Source organism: Mus pahari, chromosome 5 (assembly GCF_900095145.1).
Source record: "Mus pahari chromosome 5, PAHARI_EIJ_v1.1, whole genome shotgun sequence".
In the NCBI taxonomy this organism is placed as follows: domain Eukaryota; kingdom Metazoa; phylum Chordata; class Mammalia; order Rodentia; family Muridae; genus Mus; species Mus pahari.
The window spans coordinates 21,386,371-21,404,375 of NC_034594.1; the positions used below are offsets into that span (position 1 = coordinate 21,386,371).

At 43.9% G+C, this 18,005-nt stretch overlaps 1 protein-coding gene across 1 annotated transcript in view; it reads left to right on the top strand.

The window, feature by feature from the left end:
* Positions 1-18,005, top strand: part of Tmem182 (transmembrane protein 182) — a 49,540-nt gene that overhangs the window by 18,331 nt on the left and 13,204 nt on the right. Inside the window, exon 4 of the mRNA XM_021199123.2 lies at positions 12,694-12,831. Coding sequence (XP_021054782.1) covers positions 12,694-12,831 — 138 coding nt within the window. The remainder of the gene's footprint in view (positions 1-12,693; positions 12,832-18,005) is intronic.

The following is an 18,005-nucleotide window of genomic DNA, read 5'->3' on the forward strand; positions in this document are numbered from 1 at the left end:
AGACTCCCTCCTGGCACATTAACTCCTGTCTGAACTCACCCAGTGCCTGCACTGGCTGAGCCTCTTTCAGGGACATGGGCTGATGGGCTCAAAACACAGGTCCTGGCAGAACACCCCCAGCAGGCGTGGGAATTTTCTGCATGTGATTTTACTTTCTGAAACTCTGTGAATTTTCTTTTTAGCGTCAGTGCCTTGGGAACAGTTCCCAGCCCATTTACTTTCTCTACTAGACAACTCCATTTCCATGAAGTATTGTCATGTTTCCCGGGATTTATCTCAAAATATTTAACCTCCAAGGGAATATCAAGCTCTATGAATAGCCATGGAGGTGTGAGATTTTTGCCTTTTTCCTATTAGTATCCCTCATTCAAAACCAAATTGTTTCCTTCATTGTTTTAACACCAATATATTCTGTGGGATCTATAGCCAAGATTTAAAGAGTTAATTAGTGATTTTTTTTGAGTGATTTTTTTTTAAAGAGAACTTCTGGGGTAAAGCCATAAAACATGAAGCAGAACTGTTACTTAAAAAATGACTATCTCACAAGGAGCATAATTAAATATACCTTGTTTCCTCTCGGGTCCCTTCTCTAGCATCAAGCCTACACTTGTCCTGCATCTTTATACTAAGTCACTGGCAGGTCCTGCTGTATTCCCTGATTCTATTTCCTCTTCCATGTTTGTGCTGTCTCAGGACTGACTGACGTCCCTCTTTACTTCCTGCTTGCTCCTCCCCTCAAAATCTCGTTCAGCAATAAACTTTAAGCAACGTGTTAAAATGGAGCCTGGGATCCTTCCTGTATTCTGTGTAAAGTACCATCAACCTGTTGTCCTTACAGACTGCCACGTTTCTCTGCATTTTGTGCATTTCTGATTTGACAATGCAACACTAGCAATCGATTACCAGCCACAGTACCTGACATAAGGCAGAGTTTCAATTTAGTGTCTGCAAGCACGGTATTCAATTTACTTGGTAATCACCTTTTTTTTGTTGTTGCGTATCTTATGATACACATAGAGAGAGATGGTGAAGCAAATTAACACTGTAATTCTTAAACCATTTTCTCTTTGGTAGGATGGAAGAAATATCTTGAGTTACAATCGAAGAAGAAGGCTCTGTATTTATAATAACGTTCCGTAATGAAAGGTCTCAAGTTTTTAGAAAAGATATGTTTTTCAGGATGTTAGGGATTTGCAGAATCAAGTCATGTGAAACAGAAAAATAAAGATGCCAAGTACTCAGAGCAGAATCCTTGCCAGATCCCAGGACACTCAGAATAGAATTCTTGCTAATGAGATTTTGCTTGTGATTTCCTGTGATCTGCTCAACAGTTTTGGGCAAGGAGATTACATTTTTGTACGTTAAAATGTGTGAATAAAGCAGTTTCATAAACATTGCCTTTGTGGCTTGCTCTTAAGGCCAATGGAACTTTCTTTCAGATGTCAATAAGATTTTTCTGTCTAATGAAGAGGACATCAGTGGGCTGGGAACTTGGCCTGCCTTAGGTGTTCCAAGTGGGGCCAGAGTCCAGGCAGGAGATCCTAGAAACCCCCATACTCTTGCTTCATAGGTATGCCTTCCTGTGTGAGGAGATGAGGAAACTCGGGGACAGGAGACACAGCCCCGGGGCCCAGGTGTTAGCTTCTGTTTGATTGGCTATTCAGCTCTCCCTTCACAGGAGACTGTTTCTTCCAAGTGCAGATTCAGCCACCAAGGCCAAGAGGTCTAGACAGTGGATTTATTTCCTCTTTAACTAATTAGCTTCACTTTGTTCCCATGAGCACTCCATAGCCCATTAATCTTGAGACTCCAATGAAGATTAACTGGAGAGTTAATGATCATACACTCATTCATATTTTATTGAGCATCTATTTCATGTCAAGCAAGTTTCCACTCAGAAAGATGAGCGAGTCTTAGTCTGCCCCAGAGGGAGTATATGTTCCAGGGGTGAGAGTGGCTCTACACACAGAGAAACTGTAGTACAAAGTATTCATTCTGGAGTCTGGCATGGGGCACGCACATGATTCCTTGGTTCAGGTGTTGTGCTTCAAGATTATAGCACCAGGAAATAGGTAACATTATTGTCACATATTAAGGAAGGAAACTGGGGCTTGGAGAAGCCAAGAAACAGGCCATATGACTGATGGCAAGCATCTCTCTCATCATCTATCATCAGATAGGCATTCCATCTCTCATGTCTGTCTCCTTTCCTACTTGGCCTATTCATTGGCTTTGTGGACAGGCAAGAACATAACTTGCTATGCACTTCAAAGAGAGAAGGGTGGTGATCAGGTCCTAGAGAGCAAGCAGGGCCTCTGTTGGACTGCTGTCATAAACACTTCGGTGTGGGTAGCTTAAGAACAAACAGGGGTTTGTTGGCTACTGTTGAGGAGGGAGGGAGTCAGGGTTAGGTAGGACTGGGTTCTAGAGAGGACCTCTGTTGACTGTTGCTTGGCAGAGAGGCACCAGGTCTGTTTCCCTCATCTTATGAAGTCACTAATTCCATTGTAGGACTCCAACCCTATGACCGCAACCAAACTCATTTCCTTCCCCCCAAAGCCTCTGACTTGCCAGTGATCTCACTGGGTCTGAGGTTGACTTTCCAGTGATCTCTCACTCCCGTCTGAGGTTGGACCTTTAGCATCTGGATGTGGGGCAGGAAAGAGAGGAAGGGCATCATAAGGAGGAAGGCTGATTAGAAGGATCTTTACAAAGCCCTTGAAGCCTGATGAGAACACAGCTGCTCCTTTGAGCTGAAGGGTTAGCCCAGGTCACTCATGTGCTCTCTTGGATTGAACATCACAGGACTCTGTACACACGGTCTCCTTCTTCACTGCCCCAGACAACAACCTTCTGGATGCTGCCGTTTTCAAGCCTTACTGTCTGTCTCAGACATCCTTGACTTACAGGGAGATGTGTCCTGGTGAAGCGTCACGTGTTGAAAATGCTCGCCGTTCTAGTTCAGAAACATGGCCAGCTCGGGGTCCTGGTTGAGTTCCCTCTGTGACGACAGACTCCAACGGAAACTTTAGCTGGATTATGCTGCAGACAATCAGTAGAGACGACCCAGGCCACTAGCCTAGGGAAAGATCAGGTCAGATTACCAGATCTACTGACTGCAGACCTGGTTAAAGTGGGGAAGTTTCAAGTGGGACCGTTATATATCAGTGATCAGACATAGTCTTATAACCACAGCTACTGCCATTACCACCTCCAGCACCGCAAACCTCTCTGTCCTAGAGTTGGAGAAGACTCCATTTCCACCTCCAGTCTCCTTAGGAGGCATTAATGGGATCATAGGCATGAATGCACTTACACCTGAATACTCTCCTCTCTTCTGGAAGAAGCACAGGCTTCCGCAACTCAGAGTGAAGGAGGGGAGGAGGAGGAGGGGGAGGAGGGAAGAAGGGGGGCGGAGGAGGAGGAAGAGGAGGAGGAGGAGGAGGAGGAGGGAGGAGGAGGAGGAGGAGGGGGGAGCCCTCTCCCTCCTGCCCAACATGCTTCCTGCTTGACACCTTGGCTAGTTTTACAGCAGGGAGATTAATAGTCACGGAGTCTCTCACTGTGCCTTTGGCCCTGTTGATGGTGGTAAGTGGCTGCCTGAGCTGGGTCAGGCCACAGATGTGGACACATTGTACAGACTGTCCTCCTGCCTTGGGGCAGACACTACTGTATTTTTAGTCCTGTTGGTCACTGCCAAGACAAGCAGCTCAAGGACATGAGGTATTACTGCCCTACATGACAAGCATCTTTGCCTCGGGCTGCAGCAACATACACAGGAGGAACTTGTTTATGCTGGAGGGAGGCCAAGCTGTGGCTTTGCTTTAGCCTCGGTGGCAGCATGTGAAGCTTTTATCTTAAAGTTGTACTGGCCATGTTTTATTGGATGAACTAGCTCTGTGGACATCTGTGGCCATCTGTGGAACACACACACACACACACACACACACATACACACACACAGAGAGAGAGAGAGAGAGAGAGAGAGAGTGAGAGAGAGATGTATATATTCCCATATACATACACACACATACACACAGAGGCACACACAGAGGCACATGTGTATATATTTGCACACACACAGAGGCATTGTGTATAGGCTCCTACATGGGCATGCACATACACACACACACACACATACACACACACACAGAGGCACGTGTGTATATATTCCTACATGCACACACACATATGCATACATACACACACACACACACACACACACACACACACACACTTGTGTATAGATTCCCACATGCACAATACCACTGTGCAGAATATATTGTCTAGGTTGTTTAATGATCTTCACTGTTCCTTCCTCAGAATTTCTTATCCGATGTCCCCCATGCTTCCTTCTTATGCCAGTTTGGAATGTGTCTCTTTGGTTCTACTCAAGGCATGGGCACCTTGGTGTCCATTGAGATTTGAGGGTGCCAGTTCCTGATGCTGTTTGTGGTATGTACATGTTAGGAACACCAGGGAGACATAACGAGCAGCCTTCCATCCTGCTTCACTCTTGTTAATGAGCTAGAAGGTCTCTAATAAGGTGGTGACTCTCTTTCTCTGTGAGGAACAATGGCGTGCTGCCCAAATGAAAGCTAAAGACAAAGATGATGCTTTTAAAATGGAGAGCATATGCAAACAAATATGAGCTGCTGCATAGAGCATCAGGTGCATTCAGGGTTGACGACTTGTAATCCAGATCTTCTAGAATAAAACTACGAAGTAAACATGGAGCGAAAGCAATTGCAATGCTAAAACCTTGTTTTGCTGAGGAAAATTAACCCCAGATGAACCACTTCTCTAGCACATCTTTAGACTGTCCCCTGACCCTCCTGCATCACAACGCCTGTCCAAAGGGCACTGGTATGCCGAACCACCTCTTCACTTGTATGTATACCTCAAAGATTAGAGACAGATACAGATCTAGATGTGATTGTAGACACACACCTAGCATCTGGAAGCATTATAACAGGTGTGTTAGAACTGATAAGCTGGCTTCATTATTTGTCCATGACAAATATGTTAGCATCTACTATGTTATTGGCAAGAGCATTTTATTACAAGGTATAATAAATAATTATAACCACAGCGCGATATTTAAAGATTTAAGTTCCTGCAGCGACTCCTCCCAAATGTTCCTACTGTATGTCAAGGCTGAGGTAAAATGTTAAGGCCTAGGTGACTGTCACCTGGCTAACCTGCCGTTCGTAGCAAGCTTTCTCATGCCCAAGTTGATTACGTAGTCTGTTATGTTCTGTGCTCCTTGCAAACCAGTCACGATAGAAGTCAGTGGAACTGTGTTGTATAGTTACCCACAATAAGCTTGGACCTGAACCAACCACCCACAGGTACTTCCTGCACCCGTGAATGAGCTTTTATGGTATTTGCTTTTATAAACTGCCCCTGGGACGGACCCCAACCTAAAGAGTCACCTGCATAAATACAAGAAATTATTTGGAATCAGACTTCCATTTTGAGTAGTGGTCAAGTAAAGTTTAAGTTCCCAAGACCTCCCTGGGGAACTGACATCCTACTTGGCAGAAAGAGACATGTTCATGGGTAACTGACATCCCGGCTAAGACGTGAATGTGAGACAAGGCAAGTCCCCTGCCACAGTAGAATACCTCAACCAACAGGAGGAGGGTAAGTCTACAGCAAACACATGTTCCTAAGTAAATCTGTTATCCCTAAATACTGCTTGGTGGAATAATTTGGCACAAATATTTGTATATTTCAGGCTTGAAAAGTTCTGAATACAGAAGGTAGACCTGGTTGATCAGTCCTGGGGTCAATAAGCTATCACTGTCTGACTGAAATTTGTGTTCGGGTGGTTTGTGAAACAATCCTTGGACCCCAACAGTGCATCTTTCTCTTTGAATATATGTAGACGATACTACCTCATATGCTACCAAAGGCGTCATGAGAGTTATACCATCATTGTATTAGTCAGGGTTCTCTAGAGTTGCATAACTTAAAGGTAGTCCCTATATAGTAAGGGGATTGTTGGTAACTTATAGTCTGTAGTCCAATTCCCAACAATGGTCAGCAGCAACTGTGAATGGAAGTCCAAGGATCTAGCAGTTGCTCTGTCCCACAAGGCAAGCAGATGAAGGAAAGAGAGGAAATCTTCCTTCTTCCAATGTCCTTATGTAGGTGTACAGCGGAAGGTGTGGCCCAGATTAAAGGTGTGTGCCACCACGCCTTTCATCCCAGATGACCTTGAACTCAGAGATCTCCCTGTCTTACTCTTCTGGAATCCATAGCCACTATGCCTCAAGATCTCCATGCCAAGATCCAGGTCAGAAACTTGTATCTCCCAGCGTCCAGGTTAGAATCACTGGGGAGCCTTCCGATTCTGGATTGTTGTTCATTCCAGATATAGTCAGGTTGACAACCGGGAATAGCCACACAATTATTAAGCAGAGGAGACTCTGTACAGTATTGGGTACATAGAGCTCATGTCCTCAGTTGATGATCCTTTATTATCTTAGATTTCCATTAGAGAGCAATCGCTGATCACTCTCTTTCCAGTTCCACATAGCAAGTTATTTTTATGAAGGATCATTTGAATTCAGGATTAAAGAATGGAACATGTAAAAACAACATAATATAATGTGTCAAAGAAACTGGAAGGTGTCAAAGAGATCAGAACTTCCAGAGAACTTTATCGGATGCTTGAAGGCATGCGCTTCAGAATTTTAGGAGCACAGGCAGAAAGTTAAGTACATGACAAAGTCACCCAGGAATCTTCCTGGAGACTATTTTTTTTTTCTGCTTGGTTAAAGTCCCAAGCAGGCAGTGTCTCTAACTTTATTCTGAATGCGTACTAACCAAAACCAAATCCCAGATTAGTTCATAGTGGGCCCACAGTGCTTGTGGCTGCGTTCACGTGGTAGCATCACATAACTCCACTGAAGTCTTAGTTCTCGGCACACGCATGCGTGTTCACTGTGTGGCGTGCTGTCATGCCAGGAAATGCCAGCCAGCACTACCTGAAGTACCTCAGCTCAGGGTCGAAGCTCTTAGACATCATGAATTGTGGCGACTTAGATGTGTTGTTTATGCTCCTTGTTTGTTTGACTATACTCAAAGTTTTCTGCTCTCACAGAAAATAATCATTTAGTATTTTTTCTCCCACATCAGTCTCAAGATAGCGTGCCTTTGGAGTGTGTTCCATCAGAAAATTTGATTTAACTCAAAGATCAATTTAAGTGGTCACCTGAATTTCATTTAAAAGGATGTTAAGTGAATTTTAGGTTAAGAAATTGTGTGATAGAATTTTCCCTGTCCAATCACACTAAAATATTAGGGCCAGGAGGCCTGTGATTGGACAGGGAAAGGGGAGGCTGTACTGGCTAGTTTTGTGTCAACTTGACACAGCTGGAGTTATCACAGAGAAAGGAGCTTTAGTTGGGGAAATGCCTACATGAGATCCAGCTGCAAGGCATTTTCTCAATTAGTGATCAAGTGGGGAGGGCCCCTTGTGGGTGGGACCATCTCTGGGCTGGTAGTCTTGGATTCTATAAGAGAGCAGGCTGAGTAAGCCAGGGGAGGCAAGTCAGTAAAGAACATCCCTCCATGGGCTCTGCATCAGCTCCTGTCTTTCTGACCTGCTTGAGTTCCAATCCTGAATCTTTTGGTGATCAACAGCAGTATCGAAATGTAAGCGGAATAAACCCTTTCCTCCCCAACTTGCTTCTTGGTCATGATGTTGTGCAGGAATAGAAACCCTGACTAAGACAGAGGCGGAGCTAAAAGTTGTAGAGACAGTGAACTCTCAGGGAGAAGGAGGAGGGCCAGATGACGGAGGATGGTCAGGAGGAAAACCTGAACCATCGTGGCTTTAGATAGTCACACGTAGTTATGATATCATAAGGTTAGAATAATTAGGATAAAGCTTGTATCATTCTCAATTGGTTCTGAAATTATTGTACTGGCAGCTTGGTTTATTATAAGCATCAAGAGTTTTGTTTCTGCCGGGTTGATGGATGGTGTGGTGGTTGACCACGGGGTGGACAGTTGTTCTGTGGGGTTGGTAAGGTAGAGAAGGGAACTCCAGAGCTCTGGACTGGCTGGAGAATCGTTGGGCAGAGAGAGTGGCCCAGCCCTGCCAGAGCGACCCCCGAGTTGAGATCACCAGCTGGAGCCATATGGCTCGCCAGTGCACGGCAGTAGCGTGGGAACATGGTGGTTTCACCTTTTAATATTTCCCACAACAAGATGGGGACAAAATTCTAAACAATTCTTGAAGTGGCCATAAAAATACTTCTTTTTATTTTTACCACATTTTTCTTGGGCATAAGGTGGTATCCTTGGCTTTGACAACTCTAAAATCAAAATATTGATCAACTCTGAAAAGCACTAAAGACTCTCTAATACTGGAATATCAAATATCCAGTCAAGATTTAATTTTTTATTCAAAAAGTAAACAGGCAGGCCTGTCTCATTAGCATGAAAAATTGTTTTCATCTTTAATAAATGGTAAACATAATTAGTATACCAAATTTTTTTATTTATTTACAGTTTTTTGAGACAGGTTTCATGTAGCCAAGACTATGTGCTTGAACTAGCTATTTTGCCATGTTTGATTTTGAACTTATGGTTTTACTGCTTCTGCCCCCCAATTGCTAGGATGAGAAGATGCCATCTTGCCCAGTTTATGTCACATTGGGATTCAAAACCAGTACTTGGTACATGGTAGGAAAACACTATGCCAACTAAGCTATATCATCCTAAAAAAATTTATTAAAACAAACCACTTAGTAATCTATCATCAGTAAATATCTGGTTTGTATATTTATTTTATATACCTATATGCGATGGTTGCATAAAAGCTTCTCTGGATAGAAGGAGCCAGAGTAGGAACCTTTGTGAAGCCTTGCCATCTGTCCTTTGAGAGGCTCTACCCAGTACCTGACTCAGACAAACGCAGACACCCACAGCCAAACAGTGGATGGAGCTTGGGGAGTCTTATGGAAGAATAGGAGGAAGGATTGCAGGCTCTGAAGAGGATAGGAACTCCACAGGAAGACCAACATAGCCTACTAACTTCGATCCTTGGGGCTCTCAGAGTCTGAACCACAAACCAAAGGACATACATGGACTGGACCTAGGCCTCCCACACATATGTAGCAGATGTGCAGTTCGATCTTCATGTGGGCCCTGAACAATAGTAGCAGAGGCTATCCTTAAAGCTGTTGCCTTATGTGGGATATGTTCTAGCTGAGCTGCCTTGTCTGGCCTCAGAGCGAAGGATGCACCTAGCCCTGCAGAGACTTGATGTCTCTGGTGGGGGGATACTCAGAGGGGCTTCCAATCTCACAGAGAAGGGGAGGGGGATGGAAGAGGGGATTTAGGGAGGACCAGGAGGGGTACAGCAATTTGGATGTAACATGAGTAAATAAAATAAAATAAAATAAAATAAAATAAAATAAAATAAAAAGCTTTTGAGGTGTAAGCTTCCAGTAGCTTTCACATGTGGATACAGACATCTTTCTTTTGCAGGAGAGGTAGAAGCTCAGAAAGACCCATTGAGGCAGGGATAAACACACAGGACACCAATTCTAATACCTACAGTTTTCTACTACATTATGTTGGCTGCAGTCTAAAATTTGTTTTGGGGTGTGTGTGTGTGTGTGTGTGTGTGTGTTTGAACGTATCTGCATGTCTGTCCATCTATCTGTCTGTATATATTCCTTGGTGTACAGGTACCTAAGGAAGCTAGAAAATACTTTTGGGTATGTGGAACCACTTGACTTGGGTGCTGGGAAGTGAACTCGGGTCCTCTGGGAATGCAGCCAGGGTCCCTAACTGCTGAGCATCTTCTGACTATAGCTTTAAATCTTAATACTTGAATTTGTTTTAAGGGACTTAGAGAGGAAGGAGACGGCTCACTATATTCACGGATATTAATGTTTTTTTTTTTCCCTTTCATATTTTGATTTTTCAAGTGTGGTCTTGTGTTGAATCCTGCTGACCTTGGCAAGAACTCCTCCCTGCAGTTCAGTCATTTGGGGGACGAGCCCGACGTGGCCAATGCTTCATCCCTGAGTCACAGATGACCTCATTCTCCCACCTGCTTTTCCAAGTTGTCCTTCGATGCAGAGTGGCAGGCTAAAGAATCTTTCCTCCTGGCACTTTCAAGTGTGCTCTTCTACTGTGTTTTTTTTTTTCAAAAAATAACATCTCCTATTTCTAGATTATATTTTTTAATCCATTGTTCTTCCTGATAAAGAATCACTTTTCCCCTGTCTGTGACACAGCACACTTTTCTCACATAGGATGTGTTCAAGATTGCTCTAGGTTTTTGTTGTTGTTGTTGCTGTTGTTGTTAGCTGTCTAAGGTCATTTCTTTGGCCTTATAAGCTTTGGAGTTTCTCCCCCCACCCCTGGGGTTGTTGATAAGCTTTGCTTTATGGATAACTTTGTCTCTACATGAAAATCTCTTGCCTCTGCGTTAACGGTTTCTATGGATACAAACATGAGAGGCTTTGAATCCATCACACACGTGTCTAGAACTCCATTTGTTTGTCCCAGGGTCTGTCTCTGTTTTGTTTTGTTTTTTTTCACTCATATTAAACAATTTAATCTGCTTCATCCCAAAAGCCTCTCACCCTCCCTTCCTGATCTCCTCTGTGATGCTGAGCCTCCCTCCGTCAGGATTTTATATTTTCAGCAATGGTTACTGCAAATCCAGGAATTCAGCCTAGTTTGTTTGTTTGTCTTAGGTCCTATCCATTTCAAGAGCAGTTACCGCAGTTCACAGAGCTCCTGATACCAGCGTGGAATCTGTCCCAGAACTTAGATCTGAGACAGTGCCTTCGTGTGCCCTGACTCCTTGACTGTTTCCTAAAGCATTGGTCGGAGTTTCATGGTCCTGTTATATCAAAGAGCTTTAAGATGTAGCCTAGAGAGATTTGGATATTATATTTTCTGATTTTAGATTTAAAACTATCCAGAAAACATTAACCTAATGTTTCAACAGGAAATCAGTCTTTTCATCCTGTCCTTTATGATTATGGTAGCACTTTCGATGTCAACTGAACTGTCAGAAGCCCTGGGTCCTGCACTCGGTGCATCCTGCCTGGGGCTGGCGCTGGGGTGCAGGAGACTTTACAACTTAATTTTGTTCTCAAAGGCCATCGGGCTTCCTTGGGCATCTATGGGTGCGGAATGTGGGGGGTGGGCTTGATGCTAGTGTGGGCTCCAGCATAGACCTGCGGTCTTTCCTTCATCCCCTCTCACGTCTAGGTTGAGTTCTAGTCCAGTTTAGGCCTCCAGTTCTATGGGATAGCTCTCTGGGATTGTGCTATGTGGGAAAATCACAAGAAACAAAAGAAATGATTTAAAAAGGATTTCTCCACTGTTCAGGCAACAAAGATCCCCCTTTCCAGGCTCCTCCATGCAAAGCAAGGATCATCTTTTGGATCTCAGGGGCTGTGCTTCACTGGGGTACTTAGAGACACGTTTGGGGACCAAATTGTGTTTCTTGACTACTGAATGTTTTGTCAACCTGCCTACAGCTACAAGATACGTATTGCATCAGGCCTGGGAGCTATGGCCAAGTGTCAGCATTGAAAAGTAAGACGAAAGCTAACCTTGGCACCCCTGCTATCAAGGCTTGGTCACCCACAACCTATAGCAACCTTTCTTCCCACTAAACCGCGATGGCCGTCTTCTCAGCTTTCTATAATCCTGCCCTTCTTTTCTTAAGATTACAGGTGACTGACTTACTTATTCCTGGAAGGCAGGATAGAGGAAAAAAAATACATTTTATTTCCCAATAAAGGTTCTATATGTTCCATAAGAAAATGATAATTTGACTAATAGTCCTCACTGAGCACACTGGCTTACACAAACGAGAACTCATTTTAGCGTTTTTGCCTTAGGGAAATGATGAATTTGTTTAATAGATTGGTAATTATCCAGCTCAAAAGTGATCATTAGCATGCTTTTTTTGTTTGATTACTATAAATCACCAGGCCCACAATCCATTAATCACCAGCTGCATGGAGTACCTCTGCCCTGTCTGTCCTTTGTAAGAGACTTTTAAACAACACCATGCTGACACTTCCTTCCTGTAATACAAATACTTAACAAAAGCCACATTCCGTACACGTCTGATTTTATATGTTATATTTTGATATTCTTTTTTCTGATACAAACCTTTCTTAATGCTGTAGCTTCTATTATCTTAAGAATAGTTTCCCTGAGAGCCATGATCTATATAGAAATCAGCCCTTTGGCTAAGGTTATGAGGGGATCACCATTGAGCAGATATCATCTTAGCAAGATGAGTCTGTGTCTATAAACTACAAGGTTGCCTTTGTATGGACCTTGGTTGGACAGCTGATGCAAATCGATGATCTGGGGTCACACCAGGCAGATCCTTAAGCATTTCCTCCTTCCAAAGAGGAAAATGTGGTCAGAGAAATGAATTCCCCGTGACACATTCGGATTGTGCGTGTTGCAAATGCTGAGCAGGAAGCATTACTGAAGTGTGTCAAGATGGGTGTGGCTGAGTCTAGTGGCCTGCTAAGGATTCCTGTTCAAGATCATCCCTGGTCCATGGTGTGAGATTCTGCCCAATGCTGTCCCTGGATGAAATAAATGGTAAGGAGCAAAAACTCTATGTGACGTCTTGCTACAACCAGGGCTAACATGTTTTTTTCTTTGTTCTTGGGTTTCTAGTTTACCGTGGCTTCTGGGCAGTCCTGCTGCTCCTGGGGGTAGTGGCCGCCTTGACTGCAAGCTTTCTGATCATCTGTGCAGCCCCCTTTTCCAGTCACTTCCTTTATAAAGCTGGAGGAGGCTCCTACATTGCCTCAGGTAGGTAGAGCATCCAAGACATAATTTCTAGCCATGTTCCCTATAGTTTTGTTTTAGACATACATCTAGAGTTTGGACTCTTAATAGTAATACCATGATGCTAAGATACTGAAGTTCTTGTGTGCTCATTATATGCCTGGTACTTTTTCCAAACTTCACATTTTACGCGAGCTGCAGCCTTTGTCTCCTGAACGTCAACATTGTGTAGACAAAAGTTGACATGTAGATCAATGTAAACACTGAGGCTAGTGATTCACCCAGATGTCTGAAAGGGATAATTGTCTGTAATTTTTCATCTGTGATGTGTCTTCTATACCATATCATAATATATAAGAGGGAGGCTGATATTGACAGTGACAACATTTATAGAGTGGTAGATGGTGTCTCTGTTAGGATTCCTATTCCTGTGATGAAGCACTGTGACCAAAGTCACCTTGGGAAGGAAATAAAATGATTTCACTTACACTTTCAAGGCAAAGTCCATCACCGAAGGAAGTTGGGGCGTGAACTGAAGTAGATAACATGGCAGGATATTGTTTACTGACTTGCTTCCTGTAGCTTGCTCAACCTGCTTTTCTGTATAACCTGGGACTACTGGTCCATGGGTTACTATGACTCATAATGGGCCAAGTCCTCCATTATCAAATACTAATTAAAAAGTTGCCCCACGGACTTGCCTGTAGGCCAATCCTAAGGAGGCATCTTTTCAATTGTGGTTTCTTCTTGTCGAGTAACTCTAGCTGTGTCAAACAGACAAAGGACAAAAAACATAACAGCAACAACAACAACAATAGCAAAAACCAATAGGACATAGGGACTTGAGCATGCATGATCAAACTCGCCATGGTAGTGCTATATTCTGCCCTCCTGAGAATGTAGTGTTTCTATGTGAAGCCATAATGAAGGCTATGGGAAAAGAACTGATGGATAGCTCTGCTGTCTTTAGAATCTTTGTGTGGCAGTTCACCATGCTGTCCTTCAACATAATCAATGGTCAGTCATCAGTACCCTGTTTATATAACCCTGTGCTTAGCTCGTCATAGTAAAGATAATGGTCACAAATGGCTCCTTGGCTGACATGGCATCCTTCTGGGGAACCGCCTGTTTAAACTGCTTCCATCCCTCTTACCCTGTCTTCTGTCCTCTTTACCCTCTCTTCTGATGCCTTTCTTTAGCGCCTGCTAGAGCTCATGGCTGTTTAATCTTTTCCCAGCTTTACTAAGAACCCACAGACCATTCAATCCACCATTCTAAAGTATGCAATTCAGTGGACTTTTTAGTACACTCATGGACTCGTACAAACATCACCACTATGTGATTTCTGAATATTTTAATCATGCTGCAAAGGAACTTCATCTTCCCTCTACATGAAACTACTAACCTCCTGTTTCTATGTATTTACTTATTTGGGATGTTTTATATAAAGGATATTCCATGTTTTTTTGGACGAGATTTCTTTTTAAATGCCATTTTCCTCTAAGCTGGGACAGTGCCTATCCTGAAAGCTACTGAGGTAGGTGATTATGAGACTAGATTCTCTTGTTTTTTTTTAATTTTCTTGATGGCTGGCACAGTTACAAAACATGTGCATGATTTTGCAAGAATATAAAGAAAACTAACATTACCTGAATCAAAACATTAAAGTTCACTGTGTTGTTTGGGGCAGGAAAGGTCATGTGTTCAGAGTTGATCAAAGTTTGCATTCCACTACAAATTTCTACCATGAAATGCAGACTTTAAGCAACAGCGATGTCAACAACTGCTCTTACAATTGAACACTATCAACAGAAAAAACTTTAAAGTGTCTGTCTATTACCCATAATGTAACAATTTTGTCCTTTCAAAGTTACATGATACATTATGGAGAACCATGGGGAACACGGCTGCTTTTCTTGTCCTAGATTCATCATCCAGGAATGATTTCCTTGTGCCATGTGGAGTGCAGAGTTGTACTGAATTGAACTTCAAATACTTCTTTCTACGGGCCGAGAGTTCCAAACTCCCGTCCCTCCTGGGGCTTGTCAGACCATTGCTTTCTTGACTCTGCCAGATCCCCTGGCTTTCTCTCTGGTGCTCTGCCAGGCAGTCTCAGGGTAGTGTGGCCAATTTACCAACGCCACAAACAGGACTATTTATTGGCTAGATGAGTCTTAGGGAAGGGCACAACTGACATCCAAATGGCCAATCTGGGCGTGTACACACACATACAGAGGCTCTTTGTCATCAGCAGAGGCCTGTGCGGGGCACCCCATGCTTGGCAGGGGGACACGGAAGTTGCAGCTGTTTGGTAGGAGCAAAAAGTTGGTCCATGATATCTCCATGCTGGGCCAACTCAGGGCAGGGCCTGGAGAGCAGTGTGGCTTCACCCTGTACTTGCCTCCCACACATACCGGGGCAAAAAAAGACTGTTTTGGAAGACTACAGAGTGTGGCTTCTTTTTTATCGGAAGCTCAAGGGTTCAGCAAAAGTTGCCTGTGCTTTCTTCCTAAGAAACTATTATTCCTGCATGTGACAGGAACACCCACAGCAACCACATACTGGAAATGCCCTATGTGCAGGAAGAAGTGGTCATCACAGAAAACCGAAGTCAGTGGGGTTAGCAGAAGAGGCCCCTCTCCCTCTGAGGCTGAGGCTGAATATGAGGTTCACAGGAGGGTACTCTGCAGCTCTTGTCCAGCCACACTCTTCCATATAAGGAACAGGAGAAAGTATATGGAGAGGCCCCCCGTCAAAGCAGAAGGTGACAGGAGACCAAAGTAGGAAGGGACCTGCTGACAGGCAAGGCCCACAGGTCTTCAGCTGTGATGGCTGCCCAAGTGCCAGATCCCCTGGCTTTCTCTCTGGTGCTGAAAGTCTGCGGACAGTGCCTATGCCTGTCAAACATAGAGCACTCTAAATATATGTGAGGCGATGGTGGCTTTGCTAAAGTCACTTTCAGACATGACTTTCCTCCTGAGTAGGCTTCCGAAGTAATCCAGAAGCTGAACTTCCTAACAGGAAATGAACTGTTTCCCAAAGCCCAGGGCTCTGTTTTCACTCTGAGCACTACTGGGCTGGAGGTGGTTGAGGAGAGAATGCTTGATAGATCTGTGTTCTGATGTGCGCCTGCCTCGTGGCCTTGGAGCAGAAAAAGCCCCCGCCCCAAGCTGATCATCTGCAGAGTTGCAGTTTGGACGTCCTCAGAGCAGTCCTGTTAGGGAAACATGGAGACCTCACCACCCTCTTGCTCCTTTGAGTGATGCCTTCATGGTATCCTTGGTTGCTTTATGTGGGACCGTGCCTAGGTGTTCTAAGTGCTGATACTGTTGTTACATGGAAAAGCTTTCTGAAATTGTACTTCCCACTATGCTGGGTCTGATATTTTGGACAAATGCCGAATAGTAGCTAAAGGAATTCAGTCTCACCAAATCCTAAATATGTATATACTTATTTACTTTATATATATATATATATATATATATATATATATATATATATATATATATATATATATATACTTATTTACTTTATATCCCAATGACAGCTTCCCCTCTCTCCTCTCCTCCTGCTCTCTCCCTCCCCAACCCTCCTTCCCTTTCTCCTCAGAAAAGAATAGGCCTCCCATGGATATTATTCCTCTTTGGCATATCAAGTTGCAGCAGGACTAGGAGCATCTTCTCCTGTTGGGGCTAGACAAGGCAGCCCAGTTTAGGGAAAGGGATCCAAAGGCAGGCAATAAAGTCAGAGACAGCCCCTGCTCCTGCTGTAAGAGGTCCCCCATGAAAACCAAGCTGGTCATGAAAACCAAGCTGGTCATATGTGCAGAGGGCCTAGGGCCATCCCACACGTGCTCCCTGGTTGGTGGTTCAGTCTCTGTGAGCGTCTAGGGGCCCAGGTTAGTAGATTCTGTGAGATTTCTTGTGGTGTCCTTGACCTCCCTGGCTCCTACAACCCCTTCTTCTCCTTTTCCAAAAGCTTCCCCAAGCTCCACCTAATGTCTGGCCGTGGGTCTCTGCATCTGTTCCCATCAGTTGCTGGGAGAAGCCTCTCTGATGATGACAGTTACGCTAGGCTCCTGTCTTGTAGGCAGGACAAATTGTGGGTCAAAGGTTTTGTGGCTGAGTTGGTGTCCCCATCCTTCCATTGGAATTCTTGCCTGGTTTTAAGAGCTAACCATTTCTGGTTCCATACTCCTCATTGCTAGGAGTCTTAGTCGTAGACTCCTGTGAGTTTCCATTGTGCTAGCTTTCTAGCTCATCCCAGAGATGACCCTCCCAACCTGATTCCAGTTCTCTCTCCCTCTGTCCTCCCCATGCCCGATCTCCCCTGCACCTCTGCCCAATCCTTCTCCCACCCAGTTTCCTCCTTTTCTCTACCCCTGATGTCTATTTTACTTCCTCTTAGTGAGATTCAAATATCCTCTCTTGGGTCCTCCTTGATGCTTAGCTTCTTTGGGTCTATAGATTGTAGCACGACTATCCTGTTTTCTATGGCTAATATCTACTTATCAGTACATACCATGTTTGTCTTTCTGGGTCTGAGTTACCCCACTCATAATGATCCTTTCTCGTTCCATCCATTTGCCTGCCAATTTCATGATGTCCTGGTGTTAATAGCTGAGTAGTACTCCATTGTGTAAATGAACGCCATTTTCTTTATCCATTCTTCGTTTGACGGCCGTCTTGGTTGTTTTACATTTCTGGCTATTACGAGTCAAGCTGCTATGAACTTAGCTGGGCAAGTGTCCTTATGGTATGATGGAGCATCGTTTGGGTAAATGCCCAGAGGTAGTATAGTTGGGTCTTGAGTAGAATTATTTCCACTTTTCTGAAAAAAACTGCCAAATTGATTTCCATAGCATCTGTACAAGTTTGCACTGCCACCAGCAATGAAGGAGTGGTTCCTCTTCCTCTACATCCTCACCAGCATGAGCTGTTGCTTGAGTTTTTGATCTTAGCCCATCTGATGGGTGTAAGGTAGAATCTCAGAGTTCTTTAGATTTCAGTTTCCCTGACGAGTAAGGATGTTGAACATTTCTTTAGGTGCTTCTCAACTATTGGAGATTTCTCTGTTGAGAATTCTCTGTTTATGTCTGTACCCCATTTTTAAATTGGGTTATTTGGCTTGCTGATGTCTAATTTCTTGAGTTCTTTATATCTTTTGGATATCAGCCCTCTGTTGGATGTAGGGTTGGT